Consider the following 25,229-nt stretch of genomic DNA (forward strand, 5'->3'; position numbering starts at 1 on the left):
ACTGGCAGACGTTACAAGAGAGGCGTTGTGCATCACGGAGAGATTTTGGGGCAGCACTTTCAGGAGTAATCAAACAACGTATTACTTCCCCCCACATACAAGTCGCGTATTGACAACGAGGAGAAAATTCGAGAAATTAGAGCCAATACAGGGCTTACCGTCATTCATACTTCCCACGCACTATTCGCGAGTGGAACAGGGTTGGAAGGATCAGATAGTGGTACCGAAAGTACCCTCCGCCTCACACCATTAGGTGGCTTGCGAAGTATGGTGTAGATGTAGATAGTCGCCCTATTAGTGCCATTCTTAAGGGACTGGTGTGAAATATTAATAGATGTCGTATTTCAGATGTAGAAACAGACCTAAAAACTTCCGCTTTTCCCCCGGTGTTGGTTTTTTTCCCGTGCGTGCATTATCCTGAACATACCTCGTCTACAATGAATCCGTTGGGGGGCTGGTCCAGTGGTCAGATCAAATAGCAACACAGCTTACATCGGTAGTGTATGACTGAAGACTGTTTCTGTCTAGCAAGTTGAAACAAGTCGAACAACTCTTGCTGAAATAATTTAATGAATACCATAGTGGAAGAGGTAGGTAAGTGTCGCTAATTTTTTCCCCCCAAGGGCTGCAGCGTGTTGACGTGGCGTGCTCCGCGCCGACGATGGTAGCTGGCAACGAGGGAAAAATTTGACAACAAGCGACAAACTTAATGTAGAGTTTAGGCTAGAAAGAGTGCAGCCGTGTGCCGGCGGACGCGTGATGTGATGCGAGGTGATGCTTCTGATTGCGGACCATTGTGCGTCGGATTTCCGCTGGCCTCCAAACGCGTTTGTAGCGCTCACCGATTCCACTCGAGCGGCTGCCAATGCTCTCTGTGGTGTTTTAAGGTCACAACTGTGCCTGAGCCGCACATGCCGTTACTGCACGATGCGATGCAACGACTAGGTGTCGTAAATTACTTAAAGCGGTCGATTTTTTTAGGAAACAGCGATTCCTTTTGTAAAATATTTTAAAACTCTTGACATCACATTAACAATTGATAATAGCCAAGGAGCACTCTACTTAACATGTAGAAACTGGCGTTTTACTGAAATGTAATTATGTAGTTAGAAAAATATGATCTGCAATAGAATTTAGATTACAGGCTATTTTGAGCTGTTCACCACAACAGTATGCCTCGTAAAATAAATAACATTAGCGCGCGCTGAAAACTAATGCCACTGAATTTTTTTTATTCTGATTTCGATATCGGTTGAGGAATATTATACACATTAAGAGACTGACTTCCCCACTTCGCTGACTCAGGTTGCAACCCTCTGTCGCTAGAGGGCTCCGAATTGTAGTTGGTTGGTTTGGGGGATTAAAGGGACCAGACTGCGACGGTCATCGGTCCCTCCGAATTGTAGTGGTCACAGCAGTATGTAATGTAAGTATGTCGGCGCGTGAGAAAGTGCGCTGTAATCGATCTTCTAACAGCAGAAAACGTGCGTCCATTTGAAATCCAGAGAAGAATGAAAGCTATGTACGGTGGTGATTGTATCGGAGTGGAAGACTACGTACGGTAGCCGACGAGACTTATTGGAAGCGGGTTCATGAACTCATTAGAGAAAATTGCCTGATAACAGAGAGAACTCTCAGGTAAGTGTGGCATATCACGAGGGCGTGTACAGGCCATCATTGCAGAACTTCGGTTCAGAAAACTGTGGACACGATGGGTGCCTCGAATGCTCACTCATTACATGAAACAGATGAGATTGGACATGCATCAACAATTTCTTTTGCGTTTTGAGCGTGAGGATGATCGGTTCCTTATCAACATTGTGACAGGCGATGAAAGCTGAGTTAATTATTTTTATCCTGAAAACAAGAGACTATCAGAGTTCGCCACAAAGGATCACCGACACCAGAAATGTTACAGACCATGCCATCAGCAGGCAGTCATGCTCAGTGTTCTGGGATGTTCACGGTGCGCTGCATTTGGGATTCATGCCTGAAGGCACCACCGTTAACACTGCAAGATACTGCGAGACCCTCAGAAAACAAATCTCGAATTCGAAGAGTTCGTCACACAATGAGCATCCTCCCCTCCAGCATGTCAATGCCAGACCACTCGTGAGCGTTGCGACACCTGCCACTATCCGACGCCTTGGGTTCACGTCATCGATCATCCCCCATACAGTCCCAACTTGGCCCCATCCGATTCTCATCTGTTTCCAAAACTTAAAGAACACCTTCAGGGACATCACTTAGTAATGAAGCGGTGTAAGCAGCGGTAAGGTTGTGGCTCAATGGTTCAAATGGCTCTGAGCACTATGGGACTTTTAACATCTGAGGTCATCAGTCCCCTAGAACTTAGAACTACTTAAACCTAACTAACCTAAGGACATCACGCACATCCATACCCGAGGCAGGATTCGAACCTGCGACCGTAGCAGTCTCGCGGTTCCGGACTGAAGCGCCTAGAACCGCACGGCCACCGCGGCCGGCTGGTTGTGGCTCCGTCAACAATGTCAAACATTGTGCATTGACGGCATGAACAGAAGAATAAAGACGCATATTGTAAATAACGTTTGTTTTGTTAGAAAACTGTAAGAGTTTCACATAAAAAATCGGAGGCATTAATTTTCGCCGGCCGGAGTGGCCGAGCGGTTCTAGGCGCTACAGTCTGGAACCACGCGACCGCTCCAGTCGCAGGTTCGAATCCTGCCTCGGGCATGGATGTGTGAGATATCCTTAGGTTAGTTAGGTTTAAGTTGTTCTAAGTTCTAGGGGACTGATGACCTCAGGTTCAAGTCCCATAGTGCTCAGAGCCATTTGAACCATTAATTTTCAACACGTCCTCTTATATTGACCCAACTCCACGTACGCTATAAAAGCTCTCTGAAATGTAAAACTGTCGTTCGGTTGAGTGCTGAGCAGCGGGCACACTGCTGAATGTCCCTGGTAAGAACTGTGTACTTTTGCAAAGCCATTTGCGAAATGTATTCAGACAAGAACTGTTACTTCTTGTTATTTTATTGTAAAGAACCTGCAGACGACAATTGAAGTGATAGACTCAATAAATGTGTACAACGCATCGAAAACAGTGTTTTTACGGTTTATAAGAAATTCAGGGGAAACGCATCAAAAGTTCCCAGAATGAGAATTTCACTCTGCAGCGGAGTGTGCGCTGATATGAAACTTCCTGGCAGATTAAAACTGTGTGCCCGACCGAGACTCGAACTCGGGACCTTGCCCGCGAAAGGCAAAGGTCCCGAGTTCGAGTCTCGGTCGGGCACACAGTTTTAATCTGCCAGGAAGTTTCATATCAGCGCACACTCCGCTGCAGAGTGACATTCTCATTCTGGAAACATCCCCAAGGCTGTGGCTAAGCCATGTCTCCGCTATATCCTTTCTTTCAGGAGTGCTAGTTCTGCAAGGTTCGCAGAAGAGCTTCTGTAAAGTTTGGAAGGTAGGAGACGAGATACTGGCAGAATTAAAGCTGTGAGTACCGGGCGTGAGTCGTGCTTCGGTAGCTCAGTTGGTAGAGCACTTGCCCGCGAAAGGCAAAGGTCCCGAGTTCGAGTCTCGGTCGGGCACACAGTTTTAATCTGCCAGGAAGTTTCACATCAAAAGTTGTTCGCTAATGTAGAATGTCGTCTTCTGATGAATTATGCGCCACATTGGTACCGTATCTGACAAAGGAAAGTATACAGCTGATTAGCAGTGTATCACTAGGGGACAGGTTAAAGCACACTAGAAAGTAAAATCATTAGGATGCCTTTCTGTTTCAACAACGAAAAGTTCTATATCGAAATTCATTCTGCCTCACAAAAACTTACCTCATTAAATGATGGAGGAAGAGCACGTGGTCGTCTAACATACGGAGCAATAGCGGTAGGTTAACACCTTAAAAAAATTGCCGTGGGCGGAGCTTGTGTAGTAGGCATTTCTGCCGCTAGGCGTGTATAGCGGAACTCATTGCCAGTAAAGTACCGCCTATGTTGTCGACCTGGCTTGTTCTGTTCATCTGCAGTGATTGGTTTTGCTAGCAGTTCAAAGAATGGCTCTGAGCACTATGCGACTTAACTTCTGAGGTCATCAGTCGCTTAGAACTTAGAACTAATTAAACCTAACTAACCTAAGGACATCACACACATCCATGCCCGAGGCAGGATTCGAACCTGCGACCGTAGAGGTCGCTTGGTTTCAGACTGCAGCGCCTAGAACCGCACGGCCACGCCGGCCGGCTTTTGCTAACAGTGTTTTGTTCTTGTTCTTGTTCTTGTTTTGGTGATGGCAAGTTTAATTGAACACCGTACACCGGTGAAATTTTGTTTTCTACTCACAAGGGAACCTCCCCATCGCACCCCCCTCAGATTTAGTTGTAAGTTGGCACAGTGGATAGGCCTTGAAAAACGGAACACAGATCAATCGAGAAAACAGGAAGAAGTTGTGTGGAACTATGAAAAAAAATAAGCAAAATATACAAACTGAGTAGTCCATGCGCAAGATAGGCAAAATCAAGGAGAGTGTAAGCTAAGGAACGCCGCGGTCCCGTGGTTAGCGTGAGCGACTGCGGAACGAGAGGTCCTTGGTTCAAGTATTACCTCGAGTGAAAAGTTCTAATTTTTTATTTTCAGACAATTATTATCTGTCCGTCCGTTATGTTTTCATCACTTTTTTGGGAGTGATTATCACATCCACAAGAAAACCTAAATCGGGCAAGGTAGAAGAATCTTTTTACCCATTCGCGAAGTGTACAAGTTAGGTGGGTCAACAACATATTCCTGTCATGTGACGTACATGCCGTCACCAGAGTCGTATAGGATATATCAGACGTGTTTTCCTCTGGAGGAATCGGTTGACCTATGACCTTGCGATCAATTGTTTTCAGTTCCCTTTGGAGAGGCACGTCCTTTCGTCTACTAATCGCACGGTTTTGCGGTGCGGTCGCAAAACACAGACACTAAACTTATTACAGTGAACAGAGACGTCAATGATCGAACGGACAGATCATAACTTTGCAAAGATAAAAAAAGTAAACTTTCACTCGAGGGAGGACTTGAACCAAGGACCTTTCGTTCCGCATCTGCTCACGCTAACCACGGGACCACGGCGCTCCTTAGCTTACACTTTCCTTGATGTTGCATATCTTGCGCATGGACTACTCAGTTTGTATATTTTGCTTATTTTTTTCATAGTTCCACACAACTTCTTCCTTTTTTCTTGATTGATCTGTGTTCCGTTTTTAAGGCCTATCCACTATGCCAACTTATAACTAAATCTGAGGGGGGTGCGATGGGGAGGTTCCCTTGTCAGTAAAAATGCTGCTGAAACTGTTTTAATGTTGAAAAGAGCTTACCAAGATGGCGCTATGGGAAAAACTCCAGTGTGGGAGTGCTTTGCTCGATTTAAAAATGGCGACACGTCGATTAATACAAACCTCTTTCTGGACGTCCATCAACTGGCCGAATCGACGAAACTATTGGAAAAATTCTAGAGCTTGTGCTCACTGTCGACAGCCAATTGAGTAGCTGTTCAAAAAAATGGTTCAAATGGCTCTGAGCACTATGGGATTTAACATCTGAGGTCATCGGTCCCCTAGAACTTAGAACTATTTAAACCTAACTAAGCTAAGGACATCACACACATCCACGCCCGAGGCAGGATTCGAACCTGCGACCGTAGCGGTCACGCGGTTCCAAACTGAAGCGCTTAAAACCGCACGGCCACAGTGGCCGGCTGAGTAGCTGTCGTAGATTGGTGTTGGTCACAAAAGACCCGATTTGTGGCAGACAGGAGACTGGTTCTTCCACCACGACAACGCACCTGCACATACAGCCATCTCTGTTAGTTTCTGGTTGAAAGTCATGTTTCCACTGCCCCACGCACCTTGCTCTCCTGGCCTGGCCCTGCGACTTTTTCTTATTTCCACGCATGAAAAGGGGTATGAAAGAGCACCGATTTGACAACATTGAAGTCAAGAAAAAAAGAGGGAGGAACGGTCAGCCATTTCTGAAGATGGCTACAAAAATGGTTTGAACAGTGGAAACACGGGTGGAACGAAAACATTAGGTGTAATGGAGAGTATTTTGAGGGGATACCCCTCATAATCTAAAAAGTTCGCATAATACATATACCAGCATTTCCAAAACGCCATGGAATAGTGGTGGCAGGAGAGTCCGCCGAATATTTATAATGGTAAAATGGGATAAGAATTTTTAACAAAGATATATTGGAATGTAGTATAAATTGTAGCATTATTAACGAAAACTACTTTTTTGCTAAGAAAAATAATTTATATTTGGAAAAACACACAATATGCAGATCGCATAATTAATCTGATTCCAGGGACGTATACATGTGATTGTCCAAAAGCTTTGTTCACTTAATTTTGATCAACAGTGAAATACTGTAGCTATAATACAAATAAGGGTTCCTTCTAGATCGTGCATTGTGGGCAGTGTTTCCTTGTTGCGACGAGTATTTTAAATATCTTCTCAACTAAATGCAATAGTGCTGTTGACGTGGGTCACCTCTGTCTGAGAGTTGCAGTTTTTATTCTCTCTCTCTCTCTCTCTTTCTCCCCAAAATGCAGTAACCTGTCTTTCCCTGCTAAGTGTTCTCTTTTACAAAGTCTGTGAGGAACGTTATTTCGTTCTGCGGATTCACAGGCTACTATACTCCACACTTCCTATGGAGAAATTTCGTAGAGAACTTCATCAGCTTACTTAAGTCCTCATCATAGATGGAAAAGTAGCATTTAGCCCTGAAAAGAGTTTTGTTTTTTGGTTCAGTTTTTGTTTCCCAGTCTTGAAGACTGCTGAACGATATCTAATATCCTGCTAGCAGCACTTCTTCAGAATTTGTAGGAGGAATAAACTGAATATCTTTAACTGTTTGGTCAGTGCAAGACAGGATACCCCCCCCCCCTACCCCTCGTTCTAGTTGGTGTCTTCTATTTCCTAGGCATCCGTGTCTTACATTATAATTTTATCATAAACAATACACATTTTAAAATTTTTGTTAAGTCTAGCATTAAAAGCAACATAGAAGAGATCGAATTCCTAGTGCTATTATCACGTCACGATGTATCACGAGTACATGTTTCCCGTCTTGTGAGAAAAGCGTCTTTATGAACCAGAAAAATCGAATTAAAAGAAATGAAAATATAAGACACTGAAGCTCAGTAAGAACGCTAACAGTAAGCTCTGAAAATATGACAAAAATAACAAGTAGAGATACTTTCAGCGAGGTAAAAACCACTAGAAATCAGAAGAACGCAAAATAAACAACACGTTATAACGCAGCAACGTGGTCCCGTATAACAGCATTGCTCGCTAAGCTTGTTCGCGTAATTGGTGAGAAGAAATTAACACCGACGAAAATGCCTACCGGGGCTACCTCTCAACTGGGACAACCCCTGCCTCTGCTACAACAAAAACAATCCCGGAGCAAACTGGCAAGGTAGCAGCTGCTTACCCCTACTCTGACGTAGCACCAAGGCTGAGAATCGCCCGGTGTGTAAAGGTCAAATGAAGAAGGGATGAGCGGATGCGTAGCCAACCGCGCGGTTAAATGCGGCCAAACTTCACGGAGACGTCGGGCGCAAATGCTCTGTTGTTTTATCAAGTATTTGCGATTACGCTGTTTCGATGTGTAGCTAAACAAATACCGTTCACACATGGGACTACCTATGGCAACGGGGAAACTTCAATTTGTTTTACGTTTTTTAACGTGACATTTTGTGTATCTATTCGATAGAACGCTCGCAAATTATATTGCGATGTTCCATTTAACCATACGAATTAACAGAGAAGTCTAATATAAAAATGGATGGAGCCCTCAGCATCACTTCAGTAGTGGGGTGTTCTCAAGTCCGCCCCGGATCTACATTGTACATAATTTGTTTTAGGAAGGCTATCATACAAATAGTACCTGGTCTATAAAACTGAGCGGGAAAAACTTTTCTTTTGATGACGGAATATCGAGAAAATTTTTTAAAGAAATGCAACCATCGGTATTTGGGCGATATTTTTGTTGATCTGTGCGGTTTTCAGGCGACACAGGCAAATCCAAATGTTTTTCTACGGACTGATTTTAATTTTGTGTCATTTTTAGTTATGTTTACCGCTCCACTGCCTTGAGATATACTGGAATAACAGCTATAGATAAGTAATTAGGCTATTACAGTAGTGCGTACATATTAACTTACAATAGCACTAACGGACGAATGAAAATCGGTTTTTCTCTTCGTTCTTATTGCAGATTTATCCATAATTAGAAATTATCACAATAGAGCACAGCAAAAAATATAACAAATGGCAGCACTTACATTAAATTCAACTACAAGTAAGAACTGTACCGATTCTCAGAACAACTGAGATCAAGTAAGACCAACAATATACAGCTGAAGTACAGGTGAGCGATAGCGCTATCGATATATCAACAGTTTAAATCTTTCGATGACTTTTGTTTTCTATCGATAGTGCATAGCTCTCTTTCATAGTAAGATTGAAAATGAAAATCTTTCAAATTCAGTACACAGGAACTATGTCGTGTATAATTTCATTTACATTTTTTTTTTTTTTTGGTGGGTGGGGGGGGGGAGGGTGTAAAGACCTTGCGGATTCCACATTTGGCTACATCGTTGCTGTATGTTGATTATCCCCAAAGTTAAGGTTACTGGGTCATTTATTTCCTTTTACTTCAGTTTTATCATATCTCTTTACTGTTATAATTACTGCTGTCTGTACAGTCAGTGTTGCCTAATTCCGAAATAAAAGGAAAATGAATGGAAAAAAAGTTGTATAGGGTGTATCAAAAAGAATCATGCTATTTAAAAAAAGTCATAACTATTATGATGTTTAAGATACGTGCATGAACAACGTACTATTGGAAAGAGCAAACTCTAGAGTTTTAACACGGTTCCCGCTAGGTAGCAGCACTGTGCGCCCACTTCAGTTCTAATTAAAATGGTGTCGAGACAACAAAGTATTCTCTGTTCTACGTTTTGCGCAGTGCGGGTCAGTAATAACTGTTCAGCGTGACTTTCGTACTAGGTAGGGTGTGGATCCTCCTACGGCACAGACAATTAGATGATGGCATGAACAATTCAGAGAAACATGTTGTTTGTGCAGAGGCAAATCGTCGGGCCGTCCCCGAGTGTCTGACACAGACGTCGAACGCCATAGTTTCACAGAGAGTCCGCAGAAATCCGTTCGCCGTGCAGCTCGACATGCCCCCGATGTCCGACTTGAATTTGTTGCGTCGACGTTTACAAATGTAACTACACAAAATTCAGCTACTGCAAGCTCCTCGTGAAGGTGACAAACAACAATGTGTGGATTCTGTAATTTCGTTCGTGGCAAGATGGAGGATCAGTTTTCTTCCACGCTTAGTGTTTAGTGACGAGGCAACATTCCATTGATATGGAAAGGTGAAACGTCATAATGTGAGAATATGGGGTACGGAACAGCCACAAGAAGTTGTACAGCATGGGAGGGACTCCCCAAATTTAATGTGTTTTGTGCAGTTTCACGGGAAAAGGTGTTGGTCCATTTTTCTTTGTCAAGAACACTGTTACAGGAAGCACATATCTCGATATGCTTGAGAACTTCCTTTTCCCACAATTGGAGACTGATGCGAACGACTTCATTTACCAACAGGATGGGGCACCGCCACACTGGCATCTGGAAGTGTGGGAATTCTTAAATCAAAGTATAACTGAACAGTGGATAGGGCGCACTGGACCTAGGTTCAGCCTTACAATACTGGCCTCCAAGGTGACCGGACCTGACTGTATGTAATTATTTCTTGTGGGGATTTATAAAAGACTGTTTACGTGCCTCCGTTACAAACAACAATGAAAAAACTGAGACATCGTGTAACAGCAGCTGTGGAAGTTGCAACTCAAGACAAGCTCGCTGCCGTGTGAGGAGAATCTGAATACCGGATTGACATAATGCTGTGCATCTCAAGGGGGTGTGAAAAGGTATGAAAGCTTTTTGAGTTTCCTGTTCATCAAAAAACAAAATTCATCGTATACGTTTATTAGTTTCAGAAATATGTGTCAAAGCGGATAATTCTCTCTGATACACCCTGTATTTTAGACTAGTGCCTGAAGATGAGCAGTATTCGAAATTATAATTGCAGCTGTAAGCGTGTTCAGAACTTAAATGTATTCAGGTCATTGACGAATTACTGTTTCTCGCTACTCGGAGCCTTTTGAGGACACTGCGGTTGTTGCAGAGTCGCACGACTCTGGCGACGAGCCGATCCGGCCGGAGTACTGCCCCATCAACGGGCGCTTCACGTTCACGTACAGCGGCGTGGGCGGCGAGTGCCCGGTGCCTGTGTCGGAGCTCGACAACTGCCCGTCGGGCGCCAGCCTCAGCCTGCGCTTCCGCAGGTGCTCCTTCTCCGACTACAGTAAGTAGCTGCACCGCAGGGAACTCATTTTCCTGCGTACTCTCTTGCTTTATTTTGAAACTAATAGTTGTTGTTTTTTATCAGTCTCAGGACTAGCTTTTTGCACCTACCCATGCTACTATACCCTGTGCAAGTATCTTCATCTGCGAATAACTATTGCAACACACACACACACACACACACACACACACACACACACACACACACACACACACACACACACAGTTTTCTCCAGTACTAAACTGACGATCCCTTGAGTCTCAGAAAGTGTCCTATCAACCGATCTGTTCTTCTAGTCAGGTTGTACCGCAAATTTCTCTTCTCCCCAATTCTATTCAGTACCTCCTCATTAGTTAAGTGATCTATCCTTCGGCATTCTTATGTAGCACCACATTTCAAAAGCTCCTTTTCTCTTCTAGTCTGAACTGTTGATCGTCCATGTTTCACTTCCGTACATGCCGAAACCCCATTCAAATACTTTCCGAAAAGACTTCCTAACACTTCAATCCATTGTCGATGTTAACAAATTTCTTTCCTGCAGAAACGCGTTTCTTGCCATTTTATAGCCTCTCTACTTCGGCTGTCAGTTATTTTGCTGCCCAAATAGCAAAACTCATCCAGTAGGTATTGTAAGTATCTCGTTTCGTAGTCCAATTCCTTCAACATCACCCGAATTAATTCGACTACATTCCATTATCCTTGTTTTGCTTTCGTTGACCATGTCATATCCTCCTTTCAAGACAGTATCCATTCGGTTCAGCTGCTCTTCTAAGTCCTTTGCTGCCTGTGACAGAATTACAGTGTCATCGGCGAAACCTCGGAGTTTTTCTTTCTTCTTCCTAAACTTCAATTCCTAATCCAAATTTTTCTTTGGTTTCCTTTGCTGCTTGCTCAGTGTAAAGACAATAACAATTAGTATAGGCTACAACCCCATCTCACTCCTTTCTCAACCACTGAAGCCACTCCACTCATAATGTTCTTGTTTGGTTTCTGTAAAAGTTGTAAATAGCCTTTCATTCCCTGTATATTACCACTCTACCTTAAGGATGTCAAAGAAAGTATTTCAGTCAATGTAGTCAAAAGCTTTCTCTTAGTCTACAAATGCTATATACGTAGGTTTGCCTTTCCTCTATCTTGAGTTCTAGGGTCAGTATTGCCTCACGTGTGCCCACATTTGAACGGAATCCAAACTCATCTTCCCCGAGGTTGACTTCTACCAGTTTTTTTTTTTTTTTGTTCTTCTGTAAAGAATTCGTGTTAGTATTTTGTAACCATGAATTATTAAACTGATAGTTCGATAATGTTCACACCTGTCAGCACCTGCTTTCTTTGGGATTGGAATTACTACATTCTTCTTGAAGTCTGAGTTGTTTCGCCTGTCCCATACATCTTGCACACAAGATGAAAAGCGGGTTGACTTCGTTTCGCAGTTTAGCGATTAGCTGATTTGCCGCCGCCCCCGGGTATTATCAAGCTACATTATAGTGATAATTTATTGTATGCACGATATACTCGACACATCCGCGTTTCGCACAGCACTATGTAATGTAGGCTGACACAGTGACTAACCACTAATAAGGTCTGTTCGTGGCCTTCATATACAAGCAGTAGCGTATCCTGAAAATGTTGGTAAGACATGCAACATGAAACTACGTTTTATGATGTATGTCACGTTGCTCACTCACCATGGTTTTGTCTCTAGTGCAACTTGCTCTGCGGTTCTTCTTGCAGAACTCCTCAGTAACGTCATCGGGAAAGGATTTTCTTTGTATTTCTCACCTGCGTCAGTAGAATCGTTTCTATGGACATTTCGAGTGCGGACGGACAACTCAGTCCTTGCGCATTCATAATAAAGTTTCTTTTTAGTCTCATCAAGGTGCAAAACGATCCTTCTACTGATGACGAAAGAATTGGTAAGGTGAAAATCAGTGTTTAATGTGTTCTGGAAGTCAAAGGTGTTTATTTCGATACAGGAAACTTTTATTTCCTTAACAGACTTGGCTTAAAGATGTGTCGTAAACATACCACTCACTCCAACTTCAACTTGAGAACATAAAAAACTCTCCATATATCGCTTTAATTTTTCAAACACTTGCTCGGGAAACTCATTTGCAAAGCTTGAGAACTTCTTAAGTCAAACATTTGAATTACTTTTCGGGCAGCGAATCAAATCTGTCTAACTCTGTGATTGTAGTATCCAGTATCTCGAGCTACATCTTCCTGTAGCCATCCTGTGCAGATGTTTGTGATGTTTTACGTCCTCCTCCACCTCGTCAGAGTATCTCACATGCTTTCAGCCTATTTTGTCAAAGCCATTGTATCCCTTAGTGCAAAGTTTTTCTTTCCAGTTTTCCGCTTGGATTTTTTTCAAATGTACTCGTACAAATAAAGTTCAACCCCATGATTTGCCAGTTTGTACCAAACATCTTGAATAGCTCAATTTTGTTGGTTCAAGTTTTGGAAATATCTTCTTCACTGTGGTATCAGAAAGTTTATTTTCGAGGAATGGACTAAAATGTTAAATCTACATCTATAAGGATACTCAGCAAATCACATTCAAGTGCCTGGCGGAGGATTCATCGAACCACCTGAACAATTCTCTCTTATTCCAATCTCGTATAGCGCGCAGAAAGAATGGGCACCTATCTCTTTCCGTACGAGCTCTGATTTCCCTTATTTTATCGTGGTGATCGTTTCTCCATATGTAGGTCGGTTTCAACAAAATATTTGCGCATTCGGAGGAGGAAGCTGGTGATGGGAATTTCGTGAGAAGATACCGTGGCAACGAAAAGCGCCTTTGTTTTAATGATGTCCACCCTAAATCCTGTACCATTCCAGTGACGCTCTCTTCCATATTTCGTGATAATACAAAACGAGCTGCCCTTCTTTGAAGTTTTTCCATGTACTCCGTCAGTCCTATCTGGTAAAGATCCCACACCGCGCAACAGTATTCTAAAAGAGGACGGACAAGCGTAGTGTAGGCAGTCTCCTTAGTAGATCTGTTACATTTTCTAAGTGTCCTGCCAATTAAACGCAGTCTTTGGTTAGCCTCCCCCCACATTATTTTCTGTATGTTCCTTCCAATGTAAGTTGTCCGTAACTATAATTCCTAAGTATTTCGTTGAATTTACGGCCTTTAGATTTGACTGATTTATCGTGTAACCGAAGTTTAACGAATTACTTTTAGCACTCATGTGGAAGACCTCACTTTTCTTTATTTAGGGTAAATTGCCAATTTTCGCACCATTCAGATCTTTTCTAAATCGTTTTGCCACTAGTTTTGATCTTCTGATGACTTTGTTAATCGATAAACGACAGCGTCATCTGCAAACAACCGAAGACGGCTGCTCAGATCGTCTCCAAAATCGTTTATATAGATAAGGAACAGCAAAGGTCCTATAACACTACATTGTGGAACGCCAGAAATCACTTCTGCTTTACTCGATGACTTTCCGTCAATTACTACGAACTGTGACCTCTGACAGGAAATAACAAATCCAGTCACATAACAGACGATATTCCATAACCACGCAATTTCGCTACAAGCCGCTTGTGTGGTACAGTGTCAAAAGCCTTCCGTAAATCCAGAAATACGGAATCGATCTGGAATCCCTTCTCAGTAGCACTAAACACTTAACGGGAATAAAGAGCTAGTTTTGTTTCACAAGAATGATGTTTTCCAAACCTATGTTGACTGTCTCTCTTTGAGGTAATTCATAATGTTCGAACACAATGTGTGTCCCAGAATCCTGCTGCATATCGAAGTTAATGATATGGGCCTGTAATTCAGTGGATTACTCCTATCTTTCTCGAATATTGGTGTGACCTGTGCAACTTTCCAGTCTTTGGATACGGATCTTTCGTCGAGCGAATGGTTGTATATGATTAAGTATGGAACTAATGCATCGGCATACTCCGAAAGGAACCTAATTGGTATACAGTATGGACCAGAAGACTTGCTTTTATTAAGTGGTTTAAGTTGCTTCACTACTCAGAGGATATTTACTTCTACGATACTCATGTTGGCAGCTGTTCTTGATTCAAATTCTGGAATAGTTACTGAGTCTTTTGTGAAGGCATTTCGGAAGGCTGTGTTTAGTGACTCTTTGGCAGCACTGTATTCGATAGTATCTCCATTGCTATGGCGGAGAGAGGGCATTGATTGTTTCTTGCCGCTAACATACTTCACATACGACCAGAATCTCTTTGGTTTTTCTGCCAGGTTTCGAGACAAAGTTTCGTTGTGTTAACTGTTATGGGCATCTTGCATTGAAGTCAGCTCTAAATTTAGAGCTTCTGTTGTTTCTGCAACAGTGTTCTAACCCGTTTTGTGTACGGAGGAGGATCAGCTCCGTCGTGTGTTAATTTATTTGGTAAAAATGTCTCAATTGCTGCCGATACTATTTCTTTGAATTAAAGCCACATCTGGTCTGCACTTATATTATTAATTTGGAATGAGTGGAGATTGTTTCTTAGGAGGCGTCAAGTGAATTTTTATCTGCTTTTTTGAATATCTCTATTTTTAGCTTATTTTTCGAGAATTTGGGGATTATAGTATTCAATCTCGCTACGACAACTGTGTTCACTAATCCCTGAAGCGGTTTTGATGCTCGTTATTAACTCAGGATTATTTGTTGCTAAGAGGTCAAGTGTATTTTCACAAACGTTTACTATTCGCGTGGGCTCATGAAGTAACTGCTCGAAATAATTTTCAGAGAATGCGCTTAGCACAACTTCGGATGATATTTTGTGTGTACCTCAGGAATGAAACATGTATTTTCGCCAACATATCGAGGGTAAATTAAAGCCGTCACCAACTATTATCGTATGATTCGGGTACGTGTTTGAAATCAAACTCAAGTTTTCTTTGAACCTTTCAGCAACTGTATCATCTGAATTGGGAGGTCGGTAAAAGGATCCAATTATTATTTTATTCAGGTTGCCAACAATGACTTCTGCCCATACTAACTCACAGGAAGTATCTACTAAATTTCGCGACAAGTTAAACTACTTCTGACAGCAACAAACATGTCTCCGCCAACCGTGTTTATCCCATCCTCTCGGAACACCGTTAGGTTCTTCGCAAAAATTTCGACTGAGCTTGTATCCGGCTTTAGCTTACATCCTTGTGTAGTCAGTGGGCTACAACCAACAGGGTACATGGTGGCCCCAACACAACGGACTGCCTACCGTGCTGGATCTCTGGTGCAAACGAGCTAAGAAGTCCGTTATCGTCGACCGCGCAGAAAGCGATACTGCACAGAGGATGGAGGAAAACGCACCCAAGAGAGTGACCTCGCTCAACAGCTGGAGAATGAGTGGAAGTGCAGAGCCACGTCGACGATGCGAGAGGTCTCACCGCATGATGGACACTATGCACCATGTACGGCGCCCTTCCCCAATTCGCTCGCTCTTCGGTAAAATTTTGAAAGATGCAGGTAAAACCCCACAGGGGACTATAACATAAAGCCCGAAACGTGTGAGACTCCTTTTAGTCGTCTCTTAAGACAGTCAGGAATACCTCTGGCCTATTCTAACCCCAGGACCAGCAGGGGGCCGCTATATCATCCGACCTTGTCGGGGATTACATGGAATAGAGGGTGAAACCGATCGGTCAGCATCCCTGATCGTCAACTCTAATCACGGTTATTGGGGGTGGTAAACAGTATTAGTGTGATGCCTTCAGGGTGTCGGTTTTTTCTCTCCTGGTGTGCTGACATTGGCTACGCTGTAGAAGATAAGTTTCCCTTGCAAAGGGTGGTGGTGGTGGTGGTGGTGGTCTTCGGTCCTGAGACTGGTTCGATGAAGCTCTCCATGCTGCTCTATCCTGTGCAAGCTTAATCTCCCAGTCCCTACTGCAACCTACAGCCTTCTGAATATGCTTAGTGTATTCATCTCTTGGTCGCCCTCTAGAATTCTTACCCTCCACGCTGCCCTCCAGTGCTAAACTGGTGATCCCTTGATGTCTCAGAACATGTCCTACCAATCGCTCCCTTCTTCTTGTCAAGTTGTGCCACAAATTCCTCTTCTCCCCAATTCTGTTCAATACCTCCTCATTAGTTATGTGATCTACCCATCTAATCTTCAACATTCTTCTGTAGCATCACATTTCGAAAGCTTCTATTCTCTTCTTGTCCAAACTAGTTATCGTCCATGTTTCACTTCTATACGTGGCTACACTCCATACAAATACTTTCAGAAACGACTTCCTGACACTTAAATCTATACTCGATGTTAACAAATTTCTCTTCTTCAGAAACACTTTCCTTGCCATTGCCAGTCTACATTTTATATCCTCTCTACTTCGACCATCATCAGTTATTTTGCTCCCCAAATAGCAAAACTACTTTACTAGTTTAAGTGTCTCATTTCCTAATCTAATTCCCTCAGCATCATCCGAGTTAACTCGACTATATTCCATTGTCCTCGTTTTGCTTTTGTTGATGTTCATCTTACACCCTCCTTTCAGGATACTGTCCATTCCGTTCAACTGCTCTTCCAAGTCCTTTGCTGTCTGACAGAATTACAATGTCATCGGCGAACCTCAAAGTTTTTATTTCTTCTCCGTGGATTTTTAATACCTACTCCGAATTTTTCTTTTGTTTCCTTTACTGCTTGCTCAATATACAGATTGAATAACATCGGGGAGAGGCTACAACCCTGTCTCACTCCCTTTCCAACTACTGTTTCATCCCTAGCCAGGATTGACTAATGGAATCTAATATGTTAGAGTGGGTGGTTGTATGTATTATCATTCTGTTATCTTCATGATCAAATCATATTTTCCTCGTCCTCTTCATTCCTCTTGTTCTCGTCCTCCTCCCTTTCACATGTTTTTCTCCTCCTCTCTTTCCTTCTTCTTTATCTCACCACCTTCACATTCACTGTGACTAACAACCATCTCCACATTATTATCAGCACTGACCCAGCTCAGCTGTCATGCTTGCAGAATGCTCAGTGTGAGGGGATTGTGTGATGTTTCAGACGTGACGTACGACTGCCTGGGGCACTGGGAGGGCCCGGCCAACCAACGCTACCTGTCGCTGCTGCACGCGTCCGCTGCCGACCACCAGCCGCGCTACCGCTGCGCCGTAAGTACCATCACTGCAGTTACAACATTGGGACTCAGACATAAATAAGAGATGGGATTCAAAATTCCTGTGATTTGATTTTTCCTCTGAAAAGGTTAAGGCTATATTGAAATAGCACTCTCTCCTCATACATCCTTCTTCAATCAGTGTGGCGAGTGACTACGAACTGAGTTAATTGGTGTGCATAGTCAGTGTCACGATTACGCGAGTCTGCGCTTTTGGAATCGCCTACCTGAAAGAGCACCGTGTCTGTGTCCAGTTTCGAATAAAACTTGCCAAAACCGTTGCAGAAACTCACCAAATGTCATAACAAGTGGTTCAAATGGCTCTGAGCACTATGGGACATCAGAGGTCATCAGTCCCCTAGAACTTAGAACTACTTAAACCTAACTAACCTAAGGACATCACACACATCCATGCCCGAGGCAGGATTCGAACCTGCGACCGTAGCAGTCGCGTGGTTCCAGATTGAAGCGTCTAGAACCGCTCGGCCACACCGGCCGGCCAAATGCCATAACAGAAATTTGGAGACAACACCTTACGCAAGACAAGACTTAGTCGATGTTCACCCGTTTTTGAAATGATTTATCAGCTCTGATGATGAATACCGTTCCCATCAACTGGCATCGCACCAGAAAATGTTTAGAAAGCGAGGGATCTGATTCTGCGCGATCGTAGACAGACCATCCGAGACATCAGTAATATCCTGCGAATAAATACAGGTACGTGTAAAGGTGTTCTGTCAGAAGAATTGAACGTGAAAAGATAGCGGCGAAATTGGTGCCACGAGTGCTTAAAGACGATCAGAAGCTTACTTAAACAACTGTTTAAAGACGAGCGAAGCTTTGTTTCAAAGATTATAACTGGTGACGAAAGCTACGTATTTGAATATGACCCAGAGACAAAGCAGCGATTATCATAAGAGGGTAATAAGTACACTCCTGGAAATGGAAAAAAGAACACATTGACACCGGTGTGTCAGACCCACCATACTTGCTCCGGACACTGCGAGAGGGCTGTACAAGCAATGATCACACGCACGGCACAGCGGACACACCAGGAACCGCGGTGTTGGCCGTCGAATGGCGCTAGCTGCGCAGCATTTGTGCACCGCCGCCGTCAGTGTCAGCCAGTTTGCCGTGGCATACGGAGCTCCATCGCAGTCTTTAACACTGGTAGCATGCCGCGACAGCGTGGACGTGAACCGTATGTGCAGTTGACGGACTTTGAGCGAGGGCGTATAGTGGGCATGCGGGAGGCCGGGTGGACGTACCGCCGAATTGCTCAACACGTGGGGTGTGAGGTCTCCACAGTACATCGATGTTGTCGCCAGTGGTCGGCGGAAGGTGCACGTGCCCGTCGACCTGGGACCGGACCGCAGCGACGCACGGATGCACGCCAAGACCGTAGGATCCTACGCAGTGCCGTAGGGGACCGCACCGCCACTTCCCAGCAAATTAGGGACACTGTTGCTCCTGGGGTATCGGCGAGGACCATTCGCAACCGTCTCCATGAAGCTGGGCTACGGCCCCGCACACCGTTAGGCCGTCTTCCGCTCACGCCCCAACATCGTGCAGCCCGCCTCCAGTGGTGTCGCGACAGGCGTGAATGGAGGGACGAATGGAGACGTGTCGTCTTCAGCGATGAGAGTCGCTTCTGCCTTGGTGCCAATGATGGTCGTATGCGTGTTTGGCGCCGTGCAGGTGAGCGCCACAATCAGGACTGCATACGACCGAGGCACACAGGGCCAACACCTGGCATCATGGTGTGGGGAGCGATCTCCTACACTGGCCGTACACCACTGGTGATCGTCGAGGGGACACTGAATAGTGCACGGTACATCCAAACCGTCATCGAACCCATCGTTCTACCATTCCTAGACCGGCAAGGGAACTTGCTGTTCCAACAGGACAATGCACGTCCGCATGTATCCCGTGCCACCCAACGTGCTCTAGAAGGTGTAAGTCAACTACCCTGGCCAGCAAGATCTCCGGATCTGTCCCCCATTGAGCATGTTTGGGACTGGATGAAGCGTCGTCTCACGCGGTCTGCACGTCCAGCACGAACGCTGGTCCAACTGAGGCGCCAGGTGGAAATGGCTTGGCAAGCCGTTCCACAGGACTACATCCAGCATCTCTACGATCGTCTCCATGGGAGAATAGCAGCCTGCATTGCTGCGAAAGGTGGATATACACTGTACTAGTGCCGACATTGTGCATGCTCTGTTGCCTGTGTCTATGTGCCTGTGGTTCTGTCAGTGTGATCATGTGATGTATCTGACCCCAGGAATGTGTCAATAAAGTTTCCCCTTCCTGGGACAATGAATTCACGGTGTTCTTATTTCAATTTCCAGGAGTGTACATAGACCTGTTTATTTCTACAATGGTTTACATCAGTTTACAGTTTGAACATTTAGCTATTTTTCGACATAATCACCATTTCTGTCGATGCATTTTTGTAGACGCTGTTTCAGTTTTTGTATGCCCATGTCGTACCAGCTCGCCGCCATGTTGTTCAGAGGGTTATGAACCTCTTCTTTCACCTCGTCGTCGGAGCTGAATCGCTGGGACCACAATTAACGCTGAGAGGTACTGTGAGACTTAAAAAAACTCGAACGGGCAATTCAGAACTGGAGAAGAGGAATGTTTAGCAAGGCGTACACATTCTCCATGACAACGCTTGCCCACACACAGCTCGGCAAACTGTTGCTCTCCTGCAACAGTTTCGGTGGAACATAATCACCCACCCATCCTAAAGTCCTGATTTGGCGCCCAGTGACGATCACCTGTTCCCTGGGTTAAAAGAACATTTGGCCGGAAAGCAGTTCAGCTCCGACAATGACGTGAAAAAAGAGGTTCACAACTTTCTGAAAAGCATGACGGCGAGCTGGTATGACATGGGCATACAAAAACTGCCACAGCGTCTACAAAAGTGCATCAACAGAAATGGTGATTATGTCGAAAAATAGCTAAATGTTCAAGCTGTAAACTGATGTAAACCATTGTAGAAATAAACAGGTAAGGAAATGAATCACCATCCCCGCCCCTCTCACCCGCTGCTGCCGTTGTCTGACACCGAGCAACGTACTGGACATGTCTCCTCTTTACGACCGTGGTTCAGGAACGAATCTCAGCATCGACTACTCCTAATACCCAGATAGCGGTATAATCCGCGATTACATTACTTTTGAGCGGAGTTTCAAAAAATTGCAATCAGTAGGAGAATACTGGTGGTTTTTGTAGTATTCAGCCTCTTACCACTTTGCGAGAAAAGCAGCGAACGGTGGATGGACTAAGTTTTCTTTTATATCCCCCTTTATTTATTTAGTTTTTTATTCTATGTATCTTGAAACAGTGTAAAAATTTTTTCAAGCTTTGTTAGACCTCTATCTTTGTTACAGGAAATAATTGGATCCAAAACCGAAAATCAGTTATTTCAGAAACTGCTTATAATGAGCGGTTTTGACTGTCAGTTAAACTGGCGTGGAAAAAATAGATATAACCGAAAACCGGATGTTGCGATAACAGCCATCCCTCGAAAGGGATGGAATGAGGCAGTCCATGCTCGGCCTGTTCTGACGGCTCCTGCGTTTCAATGCACGTTCCAGTAACAATATAGGCTAGCAACAAACCCCCGAGTCTTTAAAGAATGGAAAACCCATGTATAAAACAGTTTCAAACGTTGGATTACTTTACAAATGAGCTACTGTGTTAAATGCTTGATGTTAGGCACGTAAGCGAGAAAAAGTTTTAAAACCGTGCTTAAAGTTTGTTGAAAGTCGCTAAGAGCTCTCATTCTCAAATACTGCATAAATAGTGTCCGGATATTTTGCGCGCCATCACCTGTGCAGCTTAAAAACACAAATTCTAGCTGTAATACTTCCCTTGTGGTGTTAAATTTTAGCCGGCCGCGGTGGTCTCGCGGTTCTAGGCGCGCAGTCCGGAACCGCGCGACTGCTACGGTCGCAGGTTCGAATCCTGCCTCGGGCATGGATGTGTGTGATGTCCTTAGGTTAGTTAGGTTTAAGTAGTTCTAAGTTCTAGGGGACTGATGACCTAAGATGTTAAGTCCCATAGTGCTCAGAGCCATTTTTTTGTTAAATTTTAAACTTAGAGTATACCTCTTAATGAGTAGAGTATGCCATTATTTTGAATTTCTAAATTCCGTCATAACTACGCGAAATATTGAAAATTAAATTTTTGTTGTTCCTGGAAACCGTTAAATAGACAACCTGTTAACTGTACTGGGTTCCGGTTTCTGGGATACTCCTGAGTAATATACATTGAAGCGCCAAAGAAACTGGTATAGGCATGCGCATTCAAACACAGAGATGCGTATTAACAGGCAGAATACGGCGCTGCGGTCGGCAACGGCTGTATAGGACAAATGTCTGGCACCGTTGTTAGATTGATTACTGCTGTTACAATGACAGATTATAAACATTTAAGTGAAACTGAACATGGCGTCATAGTTGGCGCACGAGCGATCGGACACAGCATCTCCGAGGTAACGATGAAGTGGGGATTTTCCCGTACGACCATTTCACGAGTGTACCGTGAATATCCGGTAAAACATCAAATCTCACACGTCGCTACGGCCGGAAAAAGATCCTGCAAGAACGGAACCAGCGACACTGAAGAGAATCGTTCAGCGTGACATAAGTGCAGCCCTTCCGCAAATTGCTGCAGATTTCAAAGCTGGGCCATCAACAAGTGTCAGTGTACGAACCATTCACCGAAACATCATCGATATGGGCTTCTGGCGCACTCGTGTACCCTTGATGACTGCAGCTTTACGCCTCGTCTGGGCCCGTCAACACAGACAGACTGTTGTTTGGAAACACGTTGCGTGGTCGGAAGAGTCTCGTTTCAAATTTTATCGAACGGATGGACGTGTACGAATATGGAGACAACCTCACGAATCAAAGGACCCTGCATGTCAGCAGGGGACTGATCAAGCTGGTGGAGGCTTTGTAATGGTGTGGGGCGTGTGAGAATTGCTACAGAGTGGCCCTGTGAACACTCTTCTGGCCACCAAACTCTCCATACATGAACATTTTTGAGCATATCTGGGATGCCTTGCAACGTGCTGTTCAAGGGAGATCTCCAGCCCCTCGTACTCTTACGGATTTATGGACAGCCCTGCAGGATTCATGTCGTCAGTTACCTCCAGCACTACTTCAGACGGAAGTCGAGTCCGTGCCATGTCGTGTTGCGGCACTTCTGCGTGCACACGGGGGCATTACATGATGTTAGGCAGGTGAACCAATTTCTTTGGCTCTTCGGTTTATTATTATTATTATTATTATTATTATTATTTAGCCATCTGTTTTAGGCTAAAAGTATGGCGGTAAGTGTGTGTGTGTGTGTGTGTGTGTGTGTGTGTGTGTGTGTGTGTGTGTAAGGCTGGGAGTTAGCGGCGAATACCTCCGCCCCCCCCCCCAAAAAAAAGCAGCCTTGCATCCACGTCTGCCCCTCCCATCACCCCTGTAAAACCATACGAGGGGGGGGGGGGGGGACCCAAAAGAAACCGGACTCAGAGGGCGCTGCCACTCGTAGACATAGTGCAGGGTTCCCACGCTAGATGGTGGTGTTAGTAGGGACCTTCATGAAACAGCTGTGCAGACGGGGTCAGTGTAGAGCTGAACGCGCAAGTGTGGTATTGTGTTTCTCTGACTGTTGGCAGGTTACCTCTGCGAAGTCGTTATGGCAACTTTAAAAGAACAAAGAGTGTGTGAAATTTTGCTTCCTGCTTAAAAAAACTGCAACGGAGACAAACCAAATGCTTCAGGAAGCTTTCCAGGACGACGCTATGAGCAGCACACAGGTTTTCGAGTGGTTTGGACGCTTTGAACGTGGTGAGATGTGTGTTGAAGATCAAGCTCGTTCTGGACGCCCTTCAACATCGCGAAATGAGAACATTGAAAAGGTCCGCCAAAAGATCGAGGATCGTCGCCAAACGATCGACCACATGTCAGCAGAGACAGGAATCAGTTGGCGCTCGTTCCAGCGGATTTTGAGTGAGGATTTGCACATGAGACGTGTTGCTGCTAAATTTGTTCCGCGCCTTCTCACACAGGAGCAAAAAACCATCCTCATGAATGTGTGTCAGGACTTGAAAACAGATTGCACGTGATCCAAACTTCTTGAACAAAGTAATTACAGGGGATGAGAATTGGTGTTACGGGTATGACCCAGAAACCAAGCAAGCGTCAAGCCAGTGGACGACTCCCAACTCTCCCAAAAAAAAAAAAAAAAAAAAAAAAAGGCAGGTGAGGTCAAATGTGAAGACGATGATCATTGTCTTTTTTGATGTTGTGGAATTTTGCATCGGGGCTTCGTACCCCCTGGCCAGACTGTTAACCAGCACTTTTACTTCGATGTTTTAAGGCGTCTGCGAGAGGATGTGAGGAGGAAACGCCCGGAACTTTGGCGATCAGGTGATTGGTTTCTGCATCACGACAACGCTCCAGCACACACGGCCTTACGAGTGACCCACTATTTCGCATCTCAGAGGTGGTCTGTCGTTCCCCACGCTCCGTATTCGCCGGACCTAGCCCCGTGCGACTTTTTCCTGTTTCCACGAATGAAAAAAACGCTAAAAGGGGAGCGTTATGACAATGTGGAGGCGGTAAAAACAGCTTCGCAAAGGGCACTGGACAATATCAAATTTGAAGAGTTCCAAACAAGCTTCCAACAGTGGGAAAAGAGACTTGATAAGTGCATCGCATGTAATAGAGAGTATTTTGAAGATGACTGAAGTAATTTTGTAAAAAGATTCATCAATAAATTTTTATGACAACACTCCGGTTTCTTTTGGGTCCCCCCTCGTATAATGCATCCCCTCCCCTCCCCTCCCCCCCTCCAAAACCAAACCCTGACCCAAGCTTGCTCTCCTTCTGTCCTCCCGTCTTCTCCCCTCCCCCCTCCAAAACCAAACCCTGTGACCGCGTCTGCGTGACTCCCATCACCACCTCTCCGCTAACCCATCCATGTATCGCCTGTGAGTAATATTTGATGGCGTGCAGCTGTTCCGGGAGGAGACGGAGGGCAGCGTGCTGCTGGCGTTCTCGAGCGACTCGACTTGCCGCAGCGAACTGCGGAGTGCTGCGGCTGGCCACGAGATGCTGCGCCTCGCACCCGTCAGGCCGCCCGCGTGGCCCGCGTCTGCGCGCGCCGCGCCCTGCAGGTGAGCCACCACGTTCTTCTTAAGCTGGGTTTACACTAGCAAGTCGCTTGAAGAAGTTATTGCTAGCCGCTTGTAGCTCTGTTTACACAGCAGCGCAAGAATTAAGCAAGATTCTTCCGCAAGTTCTTTGGCAAGAAACTTGCTTTCAGTACCACTAAGAGTGTCAGCCGGAATGTAAAATGAAAAGTAGGCAGGTGAGATATGCTGTAGCTCTTGTAATTGTAATGCAAAACGTGAAAAAGAAAAAGAGTAGATAATAAGAAGATCGCAAAATGGTGCCTATAATAACCTTTTGCAGGAACTTAGTATCGAGAGCATGGATACTTTTGAACACTTTTGCAGAATGCCCTCAAATTATCTGGAGTATTTGTTGATGTTAATAGCGGCCGTCATATCAAAACGAGACACAAACTTCCGTACTGCTATTTTAGCAAAGGAACGTTTGCTAGTCACTCTACGGTTTATAGCTACCGGTGAGCTACGAATAAAATAGGCATTTCATTTATTTATGTGTACCATACAACAGCACAATTCGAG

At 44.5% G+C, this 25,229-nt stretch overlaps 1 protein-coding gene across 1 annotated transcript in view; it reads left to right on the top strand.

Annotated features, from left to right (window-relative positions):
• The window catches only part of LOC126248252 (uncharacterized), a 338,750-nt gene that overhangs the window by 263,339 nt on the left and 50,182 nt on the right, over positions 1–25,229 (top strand). The window contains exons 4-6 of the mRNA XM_049949102.1: positions 10,234–10,413; positions 17,398–17,504; positions 24,532–24,692. Of these exons, the coding sequence (XP_049805059.1) occupies positions 10,234–10,413; positions 17,398–17,504; positions 24,532–24,692 (448 nt within the window). The remainder of the gene's footprint in view (positions 1–10,233; positions 10,414–17,397; positions 17,505–24,531; positions 24,693–25,229) is intronic.

The sequence above is a fragment of the Schistocerca nitens genome, chromosome 3, assembly GCF_023898315.1.
Source record: "Schistocerca nitens isolate TAMUIC-IGC-003100 chromosome 3, iqSchNite1.1, whole genome shotgun sequence".
Classification (NCBI taxonomy): domain Eukaryota; kingdom Metazoa; phylum Arthropoda; class Insecta; order Orthoptera; family Acrididae; genus Schistocerca; species Schistocerca nitens.